The following is a 21,345-nucleotide window of genomic DNA, read 5'->3' as shown; positions in this document are numbered from 1 at the left end:
TGTACATTTTAGCCATTACAGCTTCATGCCAACACATACATTTATATGTTTGTTGGACACTCTTCTGCACTTCCATTTGACAAGTGCTTATTATTCACATGGTCAAATTATCAGTTTCTGCTGAAATCTTGCCCTCTACTTGCAGTGAAAATATTGATGCCTCTGACTAAACACTGTTAGCATCAAACATCTAGGACACCTGCTGGTCCCTTTCTCCTGCTGTATCGTGTGCATAAAACAATCCGTTGTAGATTTAATGAACATTGCACTTGGCCATTTGTTATTTTCACTGCAAGCAAAGTGCTGATTTCTCACCAAATTTAGAATAGCGGCCTCCACAGTAACCAAAGGATTGTGTCTGCTGATCGAGCTGAGGTTGGATGTTGTTCTACAAATTCCCCAATGTTGCCTTCATAAAAGACCTACTCATTGCTTTTCGCAAAGCTTGTGGTCCATATAGACCTGAAGTGTGATAAATTTGAGGGACTTTGCTTAGCTGAGAAATAACTCACAACAGCATATGAGATTAAGCATCCCGCATTACCATAAAGTGTGCTTATATTTGGACATCTTCGCCATGGTAATTGTTTATTGAGTTTTTGACAAAATGATTGAGTTGTCTGTTATTCTGGACAGTGTGTCATTATGGGAACTATCGGCTCATTTCATTGTAATATCACTGCTCTACAAAAAAAAGAACTGTATAATTTCTCAAGACAGCAATTATTTGATTATTATCAGAATACACATTTCTAACGTGATAACAAAACGTGTAGCTGTTAGAGGGTGTTAGTTCTCTTTATCAGCTTTTCATCAATAAGCGTAATTATTTTACAGTATCCTGTGGAGTAATATCAGTCATTGTCAGTTGTCTATGACAACATTATCATTTAATGTCACTCAGAAAAAAAGAAGATAAAATAATAACTTGCAACAAATAATTTTATACATTTTTTATTTTATTTCTCCCTGGGCGCTCGTAAAGCAGAGAAACAAAGAACCTGAAGGCAGATAAGAACCGTTTTGCCTATAAAGTCTGTCCATTTTGTCCTGATGTAAAGATTGAAAGCTTAATCATTCACGGAATAATAATAATTTAGAGAAGAGAACTTGAGATACTATAAATCGCTTGATTTTTGTTGTCATGTAAATTATACATAACACTTTCTAACAGGTCCACGTATTGAATTGATTCTCCAGTTCCTACATAACCCTTTCCTCAGCAAATTTACACCAGTTAATGTTTACATTTATCATTGGTTGACATGAATATTCCGTGCACTACATACTAGTCAAAAGTGTCATATTATGAAACACCTTTTTAACGAGCCTTCCTCTCAAGTGTTAAATAGGAAATAAAAATGATGATTACAATGTGAAAGAATGATACCGGGAAAGTGAGAAAATAGATTTATCTGTTTCACAGCATGAAAATTTAGTTTTACGCAATCATTTGAAAACCCAGTACCAACAGAAATCCTAGGTAGTTATTTTCTAAAAGTGGCTCTGTTTTTAAATGATTTCCCCTTTTTAATATGAGTTAGAATACTATTCTGTAGGTGACAAGCAAGGCACTGGCTGTACACCCTCACAAGTATTCTTCGAACCACCGTCCACATTGCTTTAGTAACTTAATAGTTTTCCCAAACTTTACAGTTTCCTTCTGAATGATGCAACATCCCCATTCTTCTTTTCAAGCCTTTGGTGATGGGTTGATGCATTTATACTGGGAAAAGGGGAAAATGTCAACAATTGACCGCTTTTGCTCTTGGCTTTAAATTTAAATTAACACAAACTTTGCAGACTAGCCAAAACTAATTGGAACTCCTTCCCATAGCTAAAGTAACAGTTAAAAACTTCTCATCTAGCATATGCTATATCTAAAATTAAAATGTTAAATTGTTACATGTAAGCAATGGGGCAGAAACTGTCAGAAATAGTAAATATACAGCTTTATCACTAACACTTGTAAGCCAGATGCGCTTAATGAATGCATAAACCTACTATATAAACAGATCAGGCAGCTGCCTATGGCCCCAAATTTATCTACGAAGCCCCATAACAGTGGCCTACATAAGTGTGAATGAAATTGTCATAATGTTATGATGTAATGCAATGTGTATTTAGTAAATACAAATATTTATAAAATAAATGTGTTCTACTGTTTATACACTGCATAAATATTTAGAGTAAAGATGAGACCCCTATTTTTTTTTTTTTTTTTTTTTTTTTACCTAGGGCCCCTTGGGCTGCCACCGAACATAAATACATGTTAATGTTCCTGCTTGTTTGAGCCCAAACCCTTCAATTACTAGTCTATAAATTCTAGAGCACAGCTTTTATAGGATATTCGGAGCTCATAGGTACTCTGTTTTCTGTTTAAAAGAATGACGTTTAGATCAAATTTGGAGGTTATTTGTCTCACGAACAGACACGGCAGGGAAGGGCAACCATACTTCAGCAGGGGCATTCACACAAACTTTCAGATCAAACCTTCTCGATCCAATTATGAAAAGCCTGTACGAAAAGATGTTGGATACACAATAATAAGCCAAAGTGATTTTTACAGCCTCTTAGATGTTTTAGCCTCTGTACACCCACAAACCTTTTTTTTCTGAAAACAAGAAATGATTTTTCTGATCTAAGTATTTGAAATAAAACATATTAAACCACTTACTCATCTGTTTCTCTTCATTACCTCCACTTGGATCAGCTAGGTTTTGGCTAGACATTTCAACTGTAAGAAAATAGAAAAACATTGTTGTTATGCTGCTGCTGCTGTTTTCTCCAGCAAAGTTATTTGTTTCGAGTTATTGACAAGCTCAACTATGAAGCTAATGTAATTCACATGACCCAGCAACCACACAGCTCATGTCCAGTCCTGCTGGGTACCATAATGTATAACATCTCCGAAAATACACCAAACAAAACAAACTATGGCACATATAATATATAGATTTTTTGTTACTCATGTAAGACGACGAAGACCCAATGTTATGAGAACAATATCACATAAATTAACGTACCATCAATATCGGAACCCACAGTTGGTGTTTCTTGACATAGATCATAGTTATCATCTTTCATGCTGATGGTGTTTACCGGATCTATTGGTGACAAAGTAAAAGAAAAATAAGACCCAAATAATTGTTAACACTTTAGAACAGAAAATATATTCATATATGTAAACTTTTTAAACAAATGCTGGTAAGTTTTCCTAAGTGTCCTCCCGACAAAATAGACTTTCTATGTTTAACCCCTTAATGACAAAGCCCGTAGAAGTATGGTCTCAAAATGCATTGTTTTCAATGTGTTTAGGGACCGCCCATTGTCCTTAAGGGGTTAAGAAAACCAGGACAGCAGCAATATCTGTTTATTTTAAGTTTATTCTTGAATAAACCTGATTTGGGATGGGGTTGAATAATTTTGATTGGAACTGTAGGTGAAAGTTCATATTTTTCATCCCAAAAACCCCAAAAAAGCTTTTCCTGCAGCAGATTCTCATTGAAGCCCTCCTGCAAACTTTCCAGTCAACGTTCTCTTCAGTGAATAGACCCAATGTAGCGGACAATAAAACTCACAATCCTTGTTGCTAACTATACACTCTTTTCTATCCAGTGAATTAACCCTTCCAGACAGGGAGAAAAACACAGCAAATTATATTAAGGCATTTTTTTTACTGAATTTACATAATTCTTTCATGCACCATTGTATTATTATTAATTTGATTCAAGAGAAAATGGACATAATTCATTACATTGCCATGCATGGGGAACTGCTATTTTCTCAAGTGGCATGTCTTTCCCGCTGAGTAATAGCACTAAGGAACAGAAGAGGATGAGACCTCATCACACCTAGTACTGAAATATATAATCAAAACAAGTACAGCCTCAGTAGCTCAATTTGTTTCCTTTTTTCCATATATACATTTCTAATATAAAAAGTTTGTCTAAAAGAGAAACAAGTATTTAAGTGATTATTTCAATAGAAGAAAGAAACAATAGAATAAATTAAGAACACTAGGTCACATTGACAAAAAGTCATGTAGACCTTTCGGACCTTTCTTTTATTCAATTGTCACATTGCAAAATATAAAAAAAAAAACATAAAAATCCAGCAATAATACACATTAACAAAATTAAAAAAACAAGAATCATTTACATAATAAAAAACGGTATTCTTAAAGGGAAAATCCCTTTCATCAAATTTTATTATTTGAACGTTTTATACAAGCCTCCCCTTTTGTACTGTGGAAACTGTACATTTATTTATTAAATTTAAAAAATGTAAATATTTGAAATATAATAATAATAATAATAATAATATATATATATATATATATATATATATATGTATTACACAAAAACTCCAAAATAGTACATTTGAGCTCCTGGCACCATATATACCAAAAGCATTGTGACATATATGTTGTGATCTTTTCTGACACAATGATACAGACAGTGTTATATGAGGTCAACCCCAACCCCAACATGTTACTTTTTTGGAATTTGTATACAAAAGCTATTTTTCAATCTTCTATGCAAGCCTTACGCATCCCTCAGAAACAATATGGATTGATAATACTATTTGCAGTGATACATAACTCCTGTGTGCCCTGCTTTTTCAAGACAGTCCTGATTTTCAGGCACTGTTACTCTTTAGCCATAGGCCAGTTAGGGAAACCAGCATTACAACTCTCACACAGCCACCTTGGGATGATCTGTAGTTAGGTTCATAACACCCTTAACTCCCCGGAGGGCTGATCAAACCCATTCATGCCTCAAGCGGCATTCTCCAACACATTTGGACACCTGAGAAAGTATATGTTGTGTTCCAATTAAATCTATATGTTTTCAGTCTCACTTGGGTTACTTTCTAATGTATTGAGAAATAATCATACTTCGCTATCAAAAGGATGCAAATATTTTAGAATTCTTCATACGTACAAATTCCATATTTTTAATAATAATTTGGGTCACCTGTAAAATATGGATATTACACAGGAGACAGGATTAATTAGCAATAAAATCACATCTGTTAATTGGAAATTTTTATGACAAAGAAGATGTTGGGTAACTTTGTGAATATAAAAGGCAATTAAAGCAGTGCCTAAACTTTGTTTTAGACATAATTCTTTCCGGAATGTTAGTTAATGGTAGAAATGAGAAATAATATTTTAAAATAATATTATACCTTATGCATTTCAAGTTAATGATATTTCACTCTGCACATTAAAGCCATAGATGAAGCCTTTTTCCTTTTAATATGTCCACGGTTATGCACACGAAGGGACTTTCAGAAGGGTCACCCTAAGGTGATGTCTCATTTCTTGTTGGTGAGAAGGATTGCATGTGAAAGACATCCTCTTCCCATGAAGCCCAAGAAGAGATGTAGACATAACCTTGCATCTTAGTAATCATGGGAAATTAGTGAGTCATGTTGTGTGATAGTCCAGAAGGTATCACCTATTTTGGAACTTCATTCAGTTCAGTCTGGAAAATCATTGGCACAGTTCTATTTGCTGCTTTCTGCATGTTGGTTGAGACAAAGGTAGTGCCAAGTGTCTGAGTGTCTGATTTCTACGTCAGTTTGTTCCTTGTTCTCCAGAGCAGGGTTTGGCCATGCCCAGTCTCTACCTACTCCATTACATTCACCACCCATAAAGGATCACTGGGGCTACCTCCATCCCTGTGTGCAACTAGCCCCAACCATTAAGCCAGTGCCCCCAGATGAGTGAGAAGCTTTTGATAACATGCCCTGGAATGTTCCCAGGTATGCAGGCAATGATGTACTAAGTGCTTCCCACATCTCATACCTGGGTTCTGAGACCTTTTCTATTGGGTCAACAAAAGAAAATTATGTAAAGTTAGAAAAGCTTTCCGGACATAACTGATCTTTTCTTCAAGTGGAATCCTAAGGGGCAAGGGGACTGGAATCAAAAGAACAATGGTGGGGGCATTACACTCCCTTGTTTCAATGTGTCCCTGGCAGAAAGGGAACCAAAGGAAGCTAAATCGTAATTAATAAATCTTTTTTATGTTTTGGTATTTAAATAAACATGCATCAGTTTAACCTTTTGTGCATATTGTTGGCCTGTGCTTAGATATCCTAACAGAACATCTGTTTTAACTCAGGGTTCAGCACATTATGTCTATGATTGCCTCTATGGTGCATCCTTTGTATCAGTACTCTGTTGGGTAACATGCTTTGGCAGATTGCAGTGACAGAAACTTTACTACTACAAAAGCTAAAAAGGCCAAGGTCTTCCTTAGCCATAAAAACATTATGGGTAACTGAGAGGAGAATTGGTAGCATGCCAACGGGGGCTCTGGAGGATAGGTCATTTCCCACATTTATAGATCACACATGTAAGTATTAGATGCTGCCCCAACTGCTGTAGTCTAAGTGTTCTTTCTGCTACGTTGCACACACAGGTAGCAAAGTTTTGCTTGTTTAATTAAACTACTGTATATTAAAAGTACACAATGCCAAGCGTTCATATCCACACATCTTAGCCAGAGTAGAGTATGTTTTACTTTATCAGGGAAATAACAGGTTTCTTAACCAAAAAAAGAAAAAAAATGCAACACATGGTAATAAAACATCTCAGTGATCAACATTGGGTTACAAGGAGAAACAATTTACATGATTTTATTTTGTACTGCATGTATGGCTACCCCCACTAAAAACTTGTTCTGGTTAAGCCTCATTTTTATTTGTCATTTAACACCGACTGTAAATTAATAAGTATCTGTTTCACTGCACGTGAAAAAAATGGAATCTGCATTACATACAGCAAAATTAAATCCTGGAAAAGTACAAGCTGTTATTTTTTTATATATCATTCTGCATTGCTCATTTATTTTCCTTTCAAAGGACCTAATTGCCCTCTTTTCAGTAACTCCATGTATATAATCAATCATCATGAAAGAAGCAAAGTATATATAAAAAAACAACACCAATAATACTTTAAAAACAAAATACAATTAGCCACTGCCTACATTTGATCTTTAAAACCTCCAACTGTATAAAATAAATTGGGTATCTGAAAATCTACCAGTGTGCTACGGTGTTGTTTTTTTTACATTTGTTCTATCTAAAGAGTGTCTAAATCAGAGCTCACAGCAGGATTTAAAGAACGTATGAGGAATGAATTTTTATGAGCAATTATGGTCTTTTTACTATAACAGTCCGTAAGTACTTAAAGAAGTTTGGGGTCATTGTTTTTTTTGTGTTTACAAAGCTTTTGTACAAGAGTCTTTGGATTGTTTTTCGGGTTATGAAAGTGAGATCCACCTTTTTATTCTATTTTATTAAATCAGGCATCCAGTTTTAAGAGCCACGACAAAAGATTTCACAAATCCCTCAGTGGTGTTATTTATCATGGGAAATCTTATTACTATTAAGCATAATAAGGTTGAGGCAACAGGGGACCTAAACTCTGCAAGAACCTTCTGCACCTAACACATGGACAAGGCCAAAGTCATGAACTGACCTTTAACCCAATGAGGACAAATGATAAGTATGCAGGTCATATAAAGCAAGCATTTAAGGCTGAAAGATAAGTATGCTTGTCATTCGCCAAAACAGGTGCTTTCTTTAATAGAGATCTGGACACCCCACGCCCATTACTTCTGCCCATGCAATCAACATTAGAGACAGTCACACGAATGATTACCAGTAAACTGATAAAAGCAATGAGGCTGTAACTCATTATACATAGTGGGGTCAGGTAAGAAGGGCTGCAGTGCCCAGTTTCCTGATCACTATGAGAAAGGACTGAAAATTATAATCAGCCCTGACACTTTAAGGCCGATGGCTGATAAATGACACACATGCATGCTTCGCTCCTACACTCTTGAACCGCGTTGTTGTGTGCATCCAGCACCAACGGCAATAAAGGTACATGGGAGGCTCCATCTGGTTTTTGCACCAATGGCCAGTCTGGGCCATATTGACTTCCGAATGGTAGATGACAAAGTAAAATATCCTTTTAGACTCAATGGTTTTGCATTATACACCAAAATATAAAAATCTAATTTTAAATATTTTAAAAATGTGTATTTTCCTTTTCACAGAATACACACACTGTGCTGGGACACTTAATATAGTGTATACACTGTAGAGGAAGCCATATCATAAAACCCTAGTTCTATAGTCTTCCTCTGGCATATGTTTCAAATAAAACGCATATTTTTTCTAATACCATTTTTATGCGTTAGGTAATCATTATGAATTAATAATACCATCCAAGATGTTAAGTGATGGAGAAAAGCCTACCTTTCATCAAAAGAAGATTTTAAAGTCGGAAAGTTGAAAGAATTTCAAGAAAGCGGGCATACCTTGACAGCTGAAACATATATTAAGATTTGCCCGCCATCCCATCAATACAGTAATTCCTTTTGATAAAATGAACAGATCTTTTTTTAATTTGATGATCTTCTATAGAAATGTCAGTTTACCATGGTATGTAAAAAGGAAAGACAAAAGAAAAAGGTTTCAACGAAGCCTTTGGATCCCGACCAGCACCCGCCGATAATTATGGGATATATTTTTAATTAGACAAAAAAATGAATTCAAATATTAAAAGGTTAAAATAACTTATGTTGTGGGATAGACTGCCCCATGACCAATGTTGCTTAACGGTAATGGAATTCATGGAAAATGTCCCCAAGGATGTTCCCAGGTGTGTATCAGGTAATTAAATCGTCCATGTGTAGTAATATGTAGCAGACTAAAACATTGTGCTTCCTAGATGAAGCAGCCACTAGATCTGTATTTATTATTAAGTGACAATGACTTTTAATCAATCAAACTAATCTTCACTGTAGCCTTTAATTAGTGCATAACGTAGGCTGGGTTAAATACATTTACAAAAAAAAAGTTTCTATTGGTAGATGTTCTATCGCTCAACCTTGTTAGCTGTTAAAACCCATATCTTGCTTCCATTTTTGCAAATCTCAGTTGTTTCCAAATGTTTTCTAGAATAATCAGTTGCTATTTTCTCTTGATTCTTAAGAAAGAAACAATCAAGCTGTATTCTTAGCTTAATACCCTTCTTAATAATAGACTCTCTGCTCTGATAAGAGGCAAATTGAAAATAAGATGCAATTTTTGTGTTAGTATGAATTTTTGCTCTTATTGAAAGACTTCTGAACGATTTTTATGTATATATTTTTTTAAAAAGCCTCACAAGCTGCTTTTAGACTAACAGCATCAAAAACAAAAGCTCCCGTGTTCCACGTTAGGTAACACTCGAAAGATGCCAGCTAATCAAGAATGTTGAAGCAACACATTACAACTGAAATTAATTACAAACAGAAGGGGACTGACTGAGTCTTAAAGTAAGAGCCCTTCGTGAAAATTATCTACTACAAGACGTATTATGAAAACACAAAAAAACGCAAGAAAAAAAACAGCTTGGGTTTCAGGAGTGTCTGGCGACATTATCAAACGGGAATACAAAGAGGAACAAATGTTTAGTAAATGAATCTGATTGAAACGATAAATATTCAACATTGCAGCTTTAAGCTCTTTATGGAACTCAGTAAGGATTTTAACATATTTATTGTGAGGGTCTAAAAGCCTCTAGCTAATTACAATTGGCAGAAACTTACTTGTTGAGATGGGAATAGAAAGAAACTTTTGAAAGGGTGAAAAATATTTGACCCTCTCTTTGTGACAAAACTCACAGAAGAACAGCAAAGAAGAGGAAAGGTGCATTATTGCTTTTAATTATTTAGTCAATAAAGCTATTATTTAGAAAACTTCCCAGGGATAGCAGGGTAAAAAAACAGGCAGAAGGGAATCGATAAGTACAACCCCCCCCCAAAAAAAAACAAATAGGTGAGCCTTGTGTTTGAGATGCCTTTTAGAAACGTCTTATTTTAAAGAAAATATGGTGAATGCATTCTCCGTGCTCCAATGCTTACGACCAGCGCTTAGACAAGGAATAAGTGGTGCCTTATGCTAATGGATAGAAAAACTGTTGAAGAAGAAACGAGAGAAACGAGAGAAAAAGTCTAGGTTATCCTTACAAAATTCTTATAAAACTCTGCTCAAGTTTACTTTCCCTTCATTAATGTTAACTCACTTAGCCATTTAGTTAATATGCATTTTTTCTTTAAAACGAAACACATTCTCTGTAATGTCCACTAGTTTGGGAAGCCAATGATTGTGAAGAAAAATGATCCCATACATTTGAAATGGGAATGTGCCTAGGGGTCCCATTAGGTCTTGTGCTGGAGCTTCCTGGTGGTAGGTGCTTTTGGACTTGTGCAGTTCTGGGCAGGAGATGTGAAACCCACCTCTTGCAAGGGACAGTACCTGGGCGGGTGGCAGGGAAAGAGTGCATAAAGAGGATTCTGAGGAATATGTCTATTTAGATGGGGTTTAGATGCAATGCAAGAAGTTTTACTTATACCGAGAGGGTTATAGATAAATGAAACAGCCTCCCATCACTAAGGAAATTTAAACATGCAAGATAAATCTTTAACTGTATTTCATAATTGTGGTAATGAAATATAATTTTCATAAATCCTCCTTTCAGTCCAGACTCGAGCAGGACAAGCCAATTCAGCCCCGATTAGTTGGGGCGGAAAGTCTGCAGAGTATACTAGGCAGCAAAGTAATTTTACAGCAAAAAGCTAAATGTTTATTCTTTGTTAATAGGACAATAAAAGAGGAAACATCGAAACACGCAATTAGAGCATAATAGAATTTGTGATCAGAGAATATTAAAGGCAATTTTCTACATTTAATACATGAATTTAAACAAAACAAAGTCACACTTTGGGCAAAATACACAATTTGGAATAATTATAATCAATGTATTCTAGATTTGAAAAAAGAAAACTAGTTATACGGAATTGTCAATGTGACGTGTGTGTCTTACTTAAGTATGAATATATTCAGCATAGTGTAGTAATTAAGTATATGTCAATGACTTTGACAAAATGGTTTTATTATGAGGTCAAGACATTTATGCTCCGCCAGATTAATAGAAAAGCCATCTGGGCTTTTAGTAGGAAAAAGTAATTAATGTGTGGTTGTTTGTAAAACTGGAGACAGCGGATCTTTTTCACATCTGCTGCAACAAAGGGGTTTGTCATGTGTACAATCTATATGTACAGGGCTAATAAAATATGGATTGATATTTATTAACAGAATGAAAAAGAAATGGAAATTAATGGTATTATTGCAAAATGGAATCATTGGTCATAGTTCATACCTTTATAGATCTGAATAAGGGAGCAAACGTTTCTTTACCTATACATCGTTTCAATGTTGGCCCAAAACAAGAGGTATCAACTTCAATATCTATTTTTTTTAAGTTTATTATTCACATACAAAATTATATAAATATCAAATCAAAAATATTAAATATACTAAAATCTAGACCTGAAACAACGAATCGTTAGTTGCAGCCCTACTAAAATCCATAAATATTCAAGGGACAAATGAAAATACATATATCAGTGATTTGTATTCAATAATGCCCGAGTATCTTTAGGATTGTATTGAACCACTTTATATAACATTCATACATTCGCTACACCCAAAAATCAAAGTCTAAGTTAAGACAGCGCTAGTCCCATTGGGGTATATCCTTAAAGTCCTTTACATCTTTACCAGGGTAATATAACTAAATACAAATTTTCAATATAGAGTATATCTATTTTCTTAAAATGTTATAAATATACATTAAAGTTATAGTATGTTATAGCTGTATTTAAAAGGCTACTCATCCAAGTCCTTCGTAACATTTCATTGAAGTACCAAATAGGTTAGCTGTGCCTCTGCATAGTCTTTCTAATAAGAATATGAAAAGACTAAACTTGTAAATTGTTTTACTCTAAGCCATTAAGAGGCTATTCCATTTATTAAGATGGAATGGATAAGGTGCCTGTCACCATTTGCTCTTCCAATGCTGGCATCCACTAATTGTCATCTCAAGCCACCGGCGAAGAGGCAGCAGGAACAGAAACGCTGTGCTGCACAAAGTTGTTTTGAAACTTCTGTAAAATCATATTTGTTTTCTACCACGGATGTCTAGGCTAATTATAAAGTTCAATGGGTTAATGTTATCTGTCGGCCAAAGTTATGCACCTTATTTTGTAAATATTTCAATAATATAATAAAGTTTTTGTACATTACCGTTCACTATATCTCCTGGGGGACATGAGGTTGAATCTGCATTTGCGTCATCTTCTTGACTGTCGACTAAAATGATAATAATGAATTGGACTTAAGAAACAAAGCATAAAAAGCTGATGTAGTGTAGGACACTACAAAATATTATTTAGTGTTGTGGGAAATGTAAGTACCATGTACTTTGACAAGGAAAGTTAGGTCCTGTTGTCTTACTAATTTATAGCATATGTGAGCTAATTTTATGCCGCATCTTTACTAAATGTACTTCTGGAAGTGTTAAATTAATGAGAAAAAAATATACTACAATCCAAAATGAATAAAAATTATATAGCCAATCTGAAACAAAAAATACTGAAAACAAAGTACAATATAAATCATAAGGATTGTGTTTACTGTCGTGTTGATATTATTTCAATTAATTGAGCTGATGATTTAATTATGTTTTAGAGAATGTTCTCAACTCTTAGTAAATTGACAAGTGTATGTGTTGCCTTTCATTTTAGGAGTATTTAGGAGACAAAACGCTCTCTCTTGTATGATAAATTTTTTTTTAAAAAATCACATCGCAATGTAACAGCTGAAGAAAACGAGTCTTAATTAATATACCTGTAGAAACTCAAAATTATTTTTCTCCAGAGTCTCGTGAGAATAGGCCATTTCACAGGGTCACACATTGCAGAGCTGATCCATATTTTACTTGAATTTAATTATATGGGAGAATTCTAACTGGTGCTTTTTTTGGCTGGTATATCAAGTTTGATTACAGGTGACTTAATTTGGAATATCTTTACCCCAGGCAAATAAGAATTTTCAAGCTATCAGCAAATCACTACAAAGGGATTTTTGGGATGTACTATTAATGGATTAACATGCAAGGAGACCAAGAACCAGCAAATGTATACATTTCCTAAACCTAACACCTTAACCCCAATGATGAGATAAAATGAATTACTCTATTATTGTTCTGACCATAAAATACCTTGTGAGTCCATTGTGATATCAGTTGGATTACCAGCTTTAGTCTCTTGTGAATATTCTTGCTCTAGTAAAAAAGAAGAAATATATATGTTACAATATATAAAAATAGTTCTATTTATAGGGCAAAACTACAGTGGTATTACAGTAAAAAATAAAATGTACTAATAATTCTAATTATTAAAGGAAAAGCCATGCTCGATCTTTCTTCCAGGGCTCTGGGTTTCAACCAACTAGCTCAGTTCGTATAAAGCCTACTTATATTATCTTGAACTGTCTCCTAATGCGTTCCCTGCATATAGAGTCCAGAGGACTGGGTACACATATATATGAATAAACAAGAAGATCGCCCATTGCTATCGGTATCAGTCTGAATTTCATAGTATCTATTACACACTTACTGCAGGAAATGGTGGTACTGTATTCAAAATATTAATGACATAGGAAGTGAAAGCCATGTTCCAACTCATATTCTACATATGTTCATGAATTTGGATACATAACTCAGGTTTGGTATCATGCACCATAATGTACAGTTCTTTTACTATTGCAGACATGATACGCATTGTATATCCTACATACAAAAAAAGTACAAAGTGGCTGTATCACACATGCTATACCTTCAGTGATTTTCTTATCAGGCATTTCTTGACCTGCTAGACCTTCTTCTCCTCCTTCTTCTATCATGTCCTTTGATCCATCTACAAAACAGTAAACACATTAATCAAACAAAAATTGTGTAAAATCTCTACTAGTTGTCCATGATGTTTTACTATGTGGGGTTTTATTAGGGAGCAAAAAAACAATGTGATGACAATTTAGTAGAAAAATAAGCCATGCAATAAAAAACCTTCACTGTGTTGCTGATAAATAATTACAGATAAAGTGGTTAGCAGCTAAAGACATTAGTATTTAGTACCATCTTCAAAGGCCCTCTTTTGCACCAAGAAGACTAGAAGACCAATAAGACAAGCACCGCATGGTCTGCAGATGACTAGCATTTGCCCCCAAATATTGGTAGAGCTTAGTATTATTTATGTTTATATAAGCTCATCTTTAAACCCTTTTTGGCAGCACAGGCACATGTGTATATTAAATATTGCATATCACAGCACTATATCACATGATTAGTGATGTGAGGCGACAAGGTTTACTGGACTATGGTTATATAGTCTTTAAATTAGAAACTATTGTGGTATTTAGTGATTGAAGCCTGCAAAGAGTTAATTTCTCATCTGATAAAAATGTCCTTTTATTCTCTACAGGATACATTCAATAAGTACTGGCGTGTGTTTGACTTGTGTCTCTCTCACACTGGAATAAAGTTAACTGCGGGTACATTAAAATAAAATCCCTAGCAAGGATCAACACAGCAAATGTTATAAAATTGACATCTAAATAATAAATATGACGGCCATTAAACAAGGACGCGGAATCGGAGGTGCTAAGCAAAAATAATGCTCTGTTTTAAGGTCTGCACAAAAGTAATTTCAATGACTGCCGAACTACAAAATACGCACATAAATCAACAGTAACACTAAAAAAATGTTTTATTAAAAAACAGAATTCTTTCTACCATAGCTGTCCTAAAACTTTCAAATTTACTGTTAATGTACAACTCATATTACTTTGGCAAGAACACTGGCCTGCTTGTTTTATTTTGGAAATAAATATTTAATCAGAGGTTTGCTTTTAATAAATGTGTTATTCATGAACATTGTAGTATGAATGGCTCTAAAAAGCTGGAGTCTTCTACAACCGATGAAATGCTTTAGAAAGTCTAATCTCTGTGCTCTGCTAGATCCGAATTTGTACACCTCATTACTTATTTACTATACATATCTGCACTTATAGAACGTTACTGCTTTTCTCTCTGTCATTTTGTGTGATCTCCAGAGGTATTTAACATCTTGGAAAAGATCGAGTGGGTAGTTACTCTCTTATTTAGAATGTGCCAGCACAATCATATCAATTAACACTGTGGCTGGAGGCAACAAAGTCTCAAAGACAAACAGAAGGCCGACCGACATTGTTTATTATCTGCTAGGCGGCGTTGAAAAATCCACAACTGTGTTTCAGTGTTGTTAAAATGTTCAAATAACAGGTGGTCAGCGAAAGAACATGTGCTTCTATATCCTCCACAAATATTTCACGCCTAAAAGCAAACATCATGTTTCAAGGAAAACTACCGGGCTACTTGGAGCACGTTCGAGAATAATGAGAAGATAATGCTTGAGGTTTATTTGTGGTGAAGTTTCTTCCAAGCGCAGTGAATACAGAAGACAACGGAGAGTCAGCTGGTATGGGATATGGTACCAAGAACAATCTGTACGTTGCTAAACAACAATAGATACAGGCTGCAAGATGAATACTTGTCTCGATGCAGTCTCAAATGGATTGCTTTCAAAAATGTAGTTTTATCTATCACACAACCAGAATCCCACTTGTGGGATTCCAGAAACATAGCGATATTGGGCTTTGGCTCAGCCCTGGCAGTCAGAGCACAAGTGGAACCAAAACATAGAAGCAATACCTTTTTTGTAAATCACCCTAAAAATGTTATCTTTTTTTCAGCCCTCTGCCCAGGCAAGCATCAGATGTGATGACCCACAAAAGTAAGGATTTACCTAACCACTAATCCAAAAAACCAACACCCTCTCTACCCAAGGTCCTTTATATTAGGAGTTCAGGTGGCTTGGTAAATATGAGCATACTGCAGAGTGGACATAGCTCCTTAATACAAATATGAAAATGAGGATTTAATGTGCAGTCAATGTACTTAGAGCCAAGTCTGTGAAGCTCAGTAGCTATGCAAATACTGTAGTATTGGTAGGTCAACAAAGTCACTTAAACCCTTGCCTCAATGTCACACTTCCTAAAACTAGCTGTGTCCAGTTAAAGAATATAAATCCCAAACGCATTATTCACTAAATCTGTTAACAAGTCTAGGTTTTTTTTAATGAAAAAAGTTACAATTAATCAAATTACCCAAGGACTATTAGGGTTGGAAGTACAATTTGCAGTAGCTTGAAAGTAACTTGTAATCAAAAATAAATAAATACCATGACCCCCAAAAAATGTATTCATTCAGAAAGATAGGACATCATATGAAAAAGCAAGTTTTCTAGAGATTAACCTAGTCATGTTTTCAGAAAGAACTTTCACAAAAGGAAGGAAAATTCTCTGTTCTGACTGTATAACTTGGATGATCACATAAAACGTGGGTCCTCCTAGGAAGCCAGTGCTCTGAGAGAGCATTATAAAAAGATATCTTCTCCTTTTCACATACAAATACTTTATACGTTGCATGACTCACAGGGAAACGAAAGGGCAGTTTTGTGCAAGAAGCATTCTTTAATTTAAATTCTGAAGGTTAGAACAAAAACTTAACTAACCAGCTCTAGAGCCTATTGGTTTGTGAAATGGAAAGACATTCTTTATAACATAAGACCCTTACAGAACTTGCCAAGCCTTTCAAAATGTTCCTGAATATGGAGGTGTTAGAAAAAATAATTACAAGCTATTTGGAGGAGGAATAAAATGTATTTTTTCAATCCACATAGGAAAGAGTTGTTAGGAAAGCATCTCCTTGCTTTACAAAATGCATAATGAATTATTAGAAGTTTAACAGGAACATTTTATACAATAATATAAACATGATGAAAGGTACCATACAACATGGAATATTCATTTGATGAATTAAAGTATAAGTATAATTAATTAGCAAAAGACAATAAACCCTGACTAAAACGTTATTATATCCTGATGTTACATTTTTAAAATGTGCAGTTCTCTCATTTTAAAACAATTTCTATGTTTTTGCATAATATGTTTTCAGAAAGCTGCCTATTAGCCATTTGTACAGAATGTGTTGTAACCCTTTTTTTACCTTGCTCTGCTGCCAGGCTGGTAGTTACATATTTCAGTGACGCTGGTGACAGGAAACCTGAGCCTCCGCAATTGCTGGGAGATCGGGACATCTTCTTTCTTTATGCAGTGCCTCCACTCAGTGATTTATACTATGTTGAATAGGGGAACCCACCCACTGAGAAATGGCCCCTTTCACACAAGAAAATAACACACACAACTAAAATGCAAATTATTTATAGACTATATTGAAATAAACAGGTATTATAATATAAAGACCCAGCTGCTGTGTCTATGCAGTTCAGTTCTAGCAGTGGGTGAACAGTCCTGAGAATATATATATATTTAACACAGATAACTGCCAACACCCGTTCCCCCACCCCAAATGTAGGTGTTCTTCCCACCCAGATGTCCCAGTGTTGGTGCACTGTTGGGGCCCTTGATGCAGGTAGCGCTACCCGGGGAGAAAAGTATATATATGTTGATATATATTAGTTAAGTACCTCTCCTTAGTGTCTTCAGGCAGCTCTGGGATGCTGCCACTTTAACCTCCTGGCTGAGAGTATAACTGTCTTCCCACACAGATGTCTGTCTGCAGCTCTGCTTTCACCTCACTGGTACAGGATGCAGGACTTGGACGCTCTGGGTACTTGCAGTCTCTCACTCTCACTCAGGAAGCATACAGCACCATGCTGTATTCTCTGCACACTTCTACTTCAATGTACTGCTTGGATGTCAGCAGTACACACACTAAAGGCAGCAGGCTTATTTCAGGCCTACTTACAGGGAGTCTGTCTCTCTTCCTCCTTCACTCCCCTGCTTAGCTCTGCTCTTCCAGAAGTTTCTTCCTAGACCCTCTCCTCTGATAGGCTGAGAAACATTCCCTAGCTTAGGCAAACTGACATATGTCCCATTGAGATACTGATTGGCTCAGAGGAGACAAGTAACCTGGTGCTGGAAGGAAAGGTCAGTATCCATGACAACCCAGCTGTAATGTCATTAGACAAAATAACTGCACTGGGTTACACCTTCCGCCTCGAAAAAAAATATCCTGCCTCCCACTGGCAGGAACAGAACATCCTAGCAAAGTATAAAACAGTAAAACACAACATGCTACGTGATACACGAACAGCGACTTAGAACAGTAAAGCACTCTCACCAAGAATTTCGGTTAGGGCGTGCAACACATTTATCAATTTATTGTACATGGGTTGGGACTGAAAGTAGGTGGGTTCCCCAATGTTGTCATATGTTAGAAACCTCGGTGGCCTTCTATTTCTCCTGCTGCGACCCAGATTCCTCTGAGGAAGTCCTCTGGTATCTTCAGCACAAAGTCTTCCCCTTGCACTGTTGGGGAGGGGTCCAGTCGCTTGAGGCTCTGGTTCTCCCATAGTACTTAAGTCTCTTTCAGAGGAACCTGGGACAAAGCTAGGGCTTTCAGGATTCAGAGAATTTGGAGGAGAATCGTGGATAGAAGGTTGGGGTAAAGTCCACCAGTCTTGTTCACAGCCAGATTCAGCAGCTCCTCTGCTAACAGGAACAACTCCACTAGAACCTTCTCCAGGGTCAATTGTTGATGGAGGTTGCATACTAGGGCCCTCATTTCCATTACTCTGACTATTTTCAGGAAAAGCCACAGGTAATAAGTGATTCCTGTGCCATGCCTTTATCCGGCCTTCAGGCCCCTTGATTCTGTACACGGGAATCCCTGGGATCTTGGAAACAACTTCAAACAAGATGTCTTTCCAACGGTCAGCCAACTTGTGTTTTCCTGGAATGCCTAAATTTCTCAGTAGGACTTTGTCTCCAGGCTGAATGTCCTTATAACGTACTTTAGTATCATACCTTTGCTTGTTATCTTCATTCAGCTTGGCTGTGGCCTGCTCAGCCAACCCATAAGCCTTTTGTAAGTTCTCCTTTAATTGCCTGACATATCGGTAGTGAGATCCATGGTTCATTCCATCTGAGGACACTCCCAGACGGATGTCAATGGGCAATCTTGCTTCTCTTCCAAACATCAAAAAATACGGGGAGAAGCCAGTGGATTCATGCCGTGTACAATTGTATGCATGAACCATCGCTTCTACATGCCGACTCCAGGACCTTTTCTCACAATCTTTAAGTGTCCCTAACATATTAAGCAGCGTTCGGTTGAACCTCTCAGGAAGAGCATCTCCCTCAGGGTGGTATGGCGTCGTTCTAGACTTTTCAATCTGAAGTAGCTTCAACATCTCATGAATAAGCTTACTTTCAAATTCTCTACCTTGATCGGAGTGCAGCCGGTTTGGGAACCCATAATGTACAAAGAACTTTTGCCATAATACTTTAGCAACAGTGGCAGCTTTCTGATCTTTTGTTGGGTATGCTTGGGCGTACCTGGTGAAATGATCAGTAATCACCAAAACATTGCTGGTGCCAGTAGAATCGGCTTCTATGCAGAGAAAATCCATGCAGACTAAATCCATGGGGCCCGAACTCCTAAGGTGGCCCATGGGTGCAGCTCTGGTAGGTAGGGTCTTCCTCTGGATGCATCTTCTGCACCTCCGGCAATACAGCTCTACAGATTCTCTCATTCCAGGCCAGTAGAAGCGATCTCGTATCAACCCAAAGGTTTTGTCTACTCCTAAGTGGCCATGGTGGTCATGAAGAGACCTCAGAACCATCCCTCTATACCTTTGAGGTAGGACTAATTGTTTCCTGCCAGGATGATCATGGTATTGTATAATACGATACAGGAGTTTATTTTCAATATGGAATCGACGCCACTCCTTCTTAAACTGTTGTTGTAGCTCAGCGGGTAAATCATTCAAAAGCTTAAGATTATTAGTCTTCACAGCTCTTAACAAACGACCAACTACAGGATCTTGGTTCTGGGCTTTTTGCTTTTCCTCTATTCGAATCATGGACCACAGGGGAATTGTGGCTGGAAGGCACATAGCCTCTGGAATGGCTTCTGTCGTACAGCTGAGAGAGTCTATACACCGCAACTCTGAGAAATTTACCCACTCATTTTCCACTGTTGAGGTTTGGCAAAGGGCTCTGACTCCTGGGCCAGGGATCTCAACCCACTCCTCTTCATCTCTCACTGCAGGCAATCCAGGTCGTCTAGATAGAGCATCAGCCCCCACATTTGTTGGTCCTGCCTTGTATTTCAATGAAAACTCATAATTGGATAACGCAGCTAACCACCGATGACCTGTAGCATCCAACTTGGCTGTAGTCAAAATGTAAGTGAGAGGATTGTTGTCAGTTCGCACCTCAAACTTAACACCATACAAGTAATCATGCAACTTCTCCACAATAGCCCACTTAAGGGCAAGGAACTCTAATTTATGTACTGGATAATTCTTCTCACTTCCGGTTAAACTCCGACTGATATAGGCCACTGGCCTAAGCCCTTCAGGATATGGTTGGTGTAGGACACCCCCAAGTCCTTCCAAACTCGCATCCACGTGTAAAACATATGGCTTGTCAGGATCAGCATAAGCTAGAACGGGCGCCTCAGTCATCTTCTGTTTAAGAAGCTGAAAAGCCTCTTCACACTCTGAAGTCCACTTTTCCCCAATAGGGTCTTTGGGGTGACGAATTTTGCGCCCCTTTTTAACAGGTTCCACTTGTAGAAGATTGTGGAGACTTCGGGCTATTTTGGAGTAGCCTTCCACAAAACGCCGGTAATAGCCACAAAATCCCAAGAAAGAACGCAACTCCTCAATGTTACTTGGTTTGGGCCAGTTAACAACTGCTTCAATTTTGGCAGGGTCTGTGGCCACTCCTTCAGCGGATACGATGTGTCCAACATATGTAACTGAATTCTGAGCAAATTTGCACTTATCTAATGAAAGTTTGAGACCTTCAGCCTGTAAACGATCTAACACTTTCAGCAGCCGCTTTTCATGCTCTTCGGGATTCTTTCCAAATACAATTATGTCATCCAGGTAGACCAGACACTCCCTTGGATTCAGATCCCCTAATGTCTTCTCCATTAGTCGTTGGAAAGTGGCTGGAGCTCCGGTTACACCTTGTGGCATACGGGTAAATTGGAAAAACCCCAAGGGACAAATGAATGCAGTCTTCTGCTGATCTTCTTCTCTCATAGGCACTTGATAGTATCCAGACCGTAGATCTAAGACACTAAACCACTTGCTCCCGGTTAAGGCATTCAGGAGGTCTTCTATCCTTGGCAGTGTATACTGATCAGGGATAGTTCTCTTATTCAATGTGCGATAATCAATGCACAGGCGCACTGAACCATTCTTCTTTCTCACCACGACTATGGGAGAAGCATACTGACTTCTGGACTCACAAATAATTCCAGCCTCTTCCATTTCTTGAAGTATGTTTCTCACATCT

The 21,345-nt window shown here is 36.9% G+C and overlaps 1 protein-coding gene across 1 annotated transcript in view; it reads right to left on the bottom strand.

The window, feature by feature from the left end:
* Positions 1 to 12,171: 12,171 nt before the first annotated feature.
* Positions 12,172 to 21,345, bottom strand: part of MACROD2 (mono-ADP ribosylhydrolase 2) — a 773,797-nt gene continuing 764,623 nt past the window's right edge. Inside the window, exons 14-16 of the mRNA XM_053461358.1 lie at positions 13,740 to 13,829; positions 13,133 to 13,195; positions 12,172 to 12,222 (exon numbers count right to left, since the gene is read on the bottom strand). Of these exons, the coding sequence (XP_053317333.1) occupies positions 13,194 to 13,195; positions 13,740 to 13,829 (92 nt within the window). The 3' untranslated portion in view covers positions 12,172 to 12,222; positions 13,133 to 13,193. The remainder of the gene's footprint in view (positions 12,223 to 13,132; positions 13,196 to 13,739; positions 13,830 to 21,345) is intronic.

The sequence above is a fragment of the Spea bombifrons genome, chromosome 3 (assembly GCF_027358695.1).
Source record: "Spea bombifrons isolate aSpeBom1 chromosome 3, aSpeBom1.2.pri, whole genome shotgun sequence".
NCBI classification, from domain to species: Eukaryota; Metazoa; Chordata; class Amphibia; order Anura; family Pelobatidae; genus Spea; species Spea bombifrons.
The sequence above is the reverse complement of the archived record's forward strand: the minus strand, read 5'-3'. Positions and strand labels throughout refer to the sequence as shown.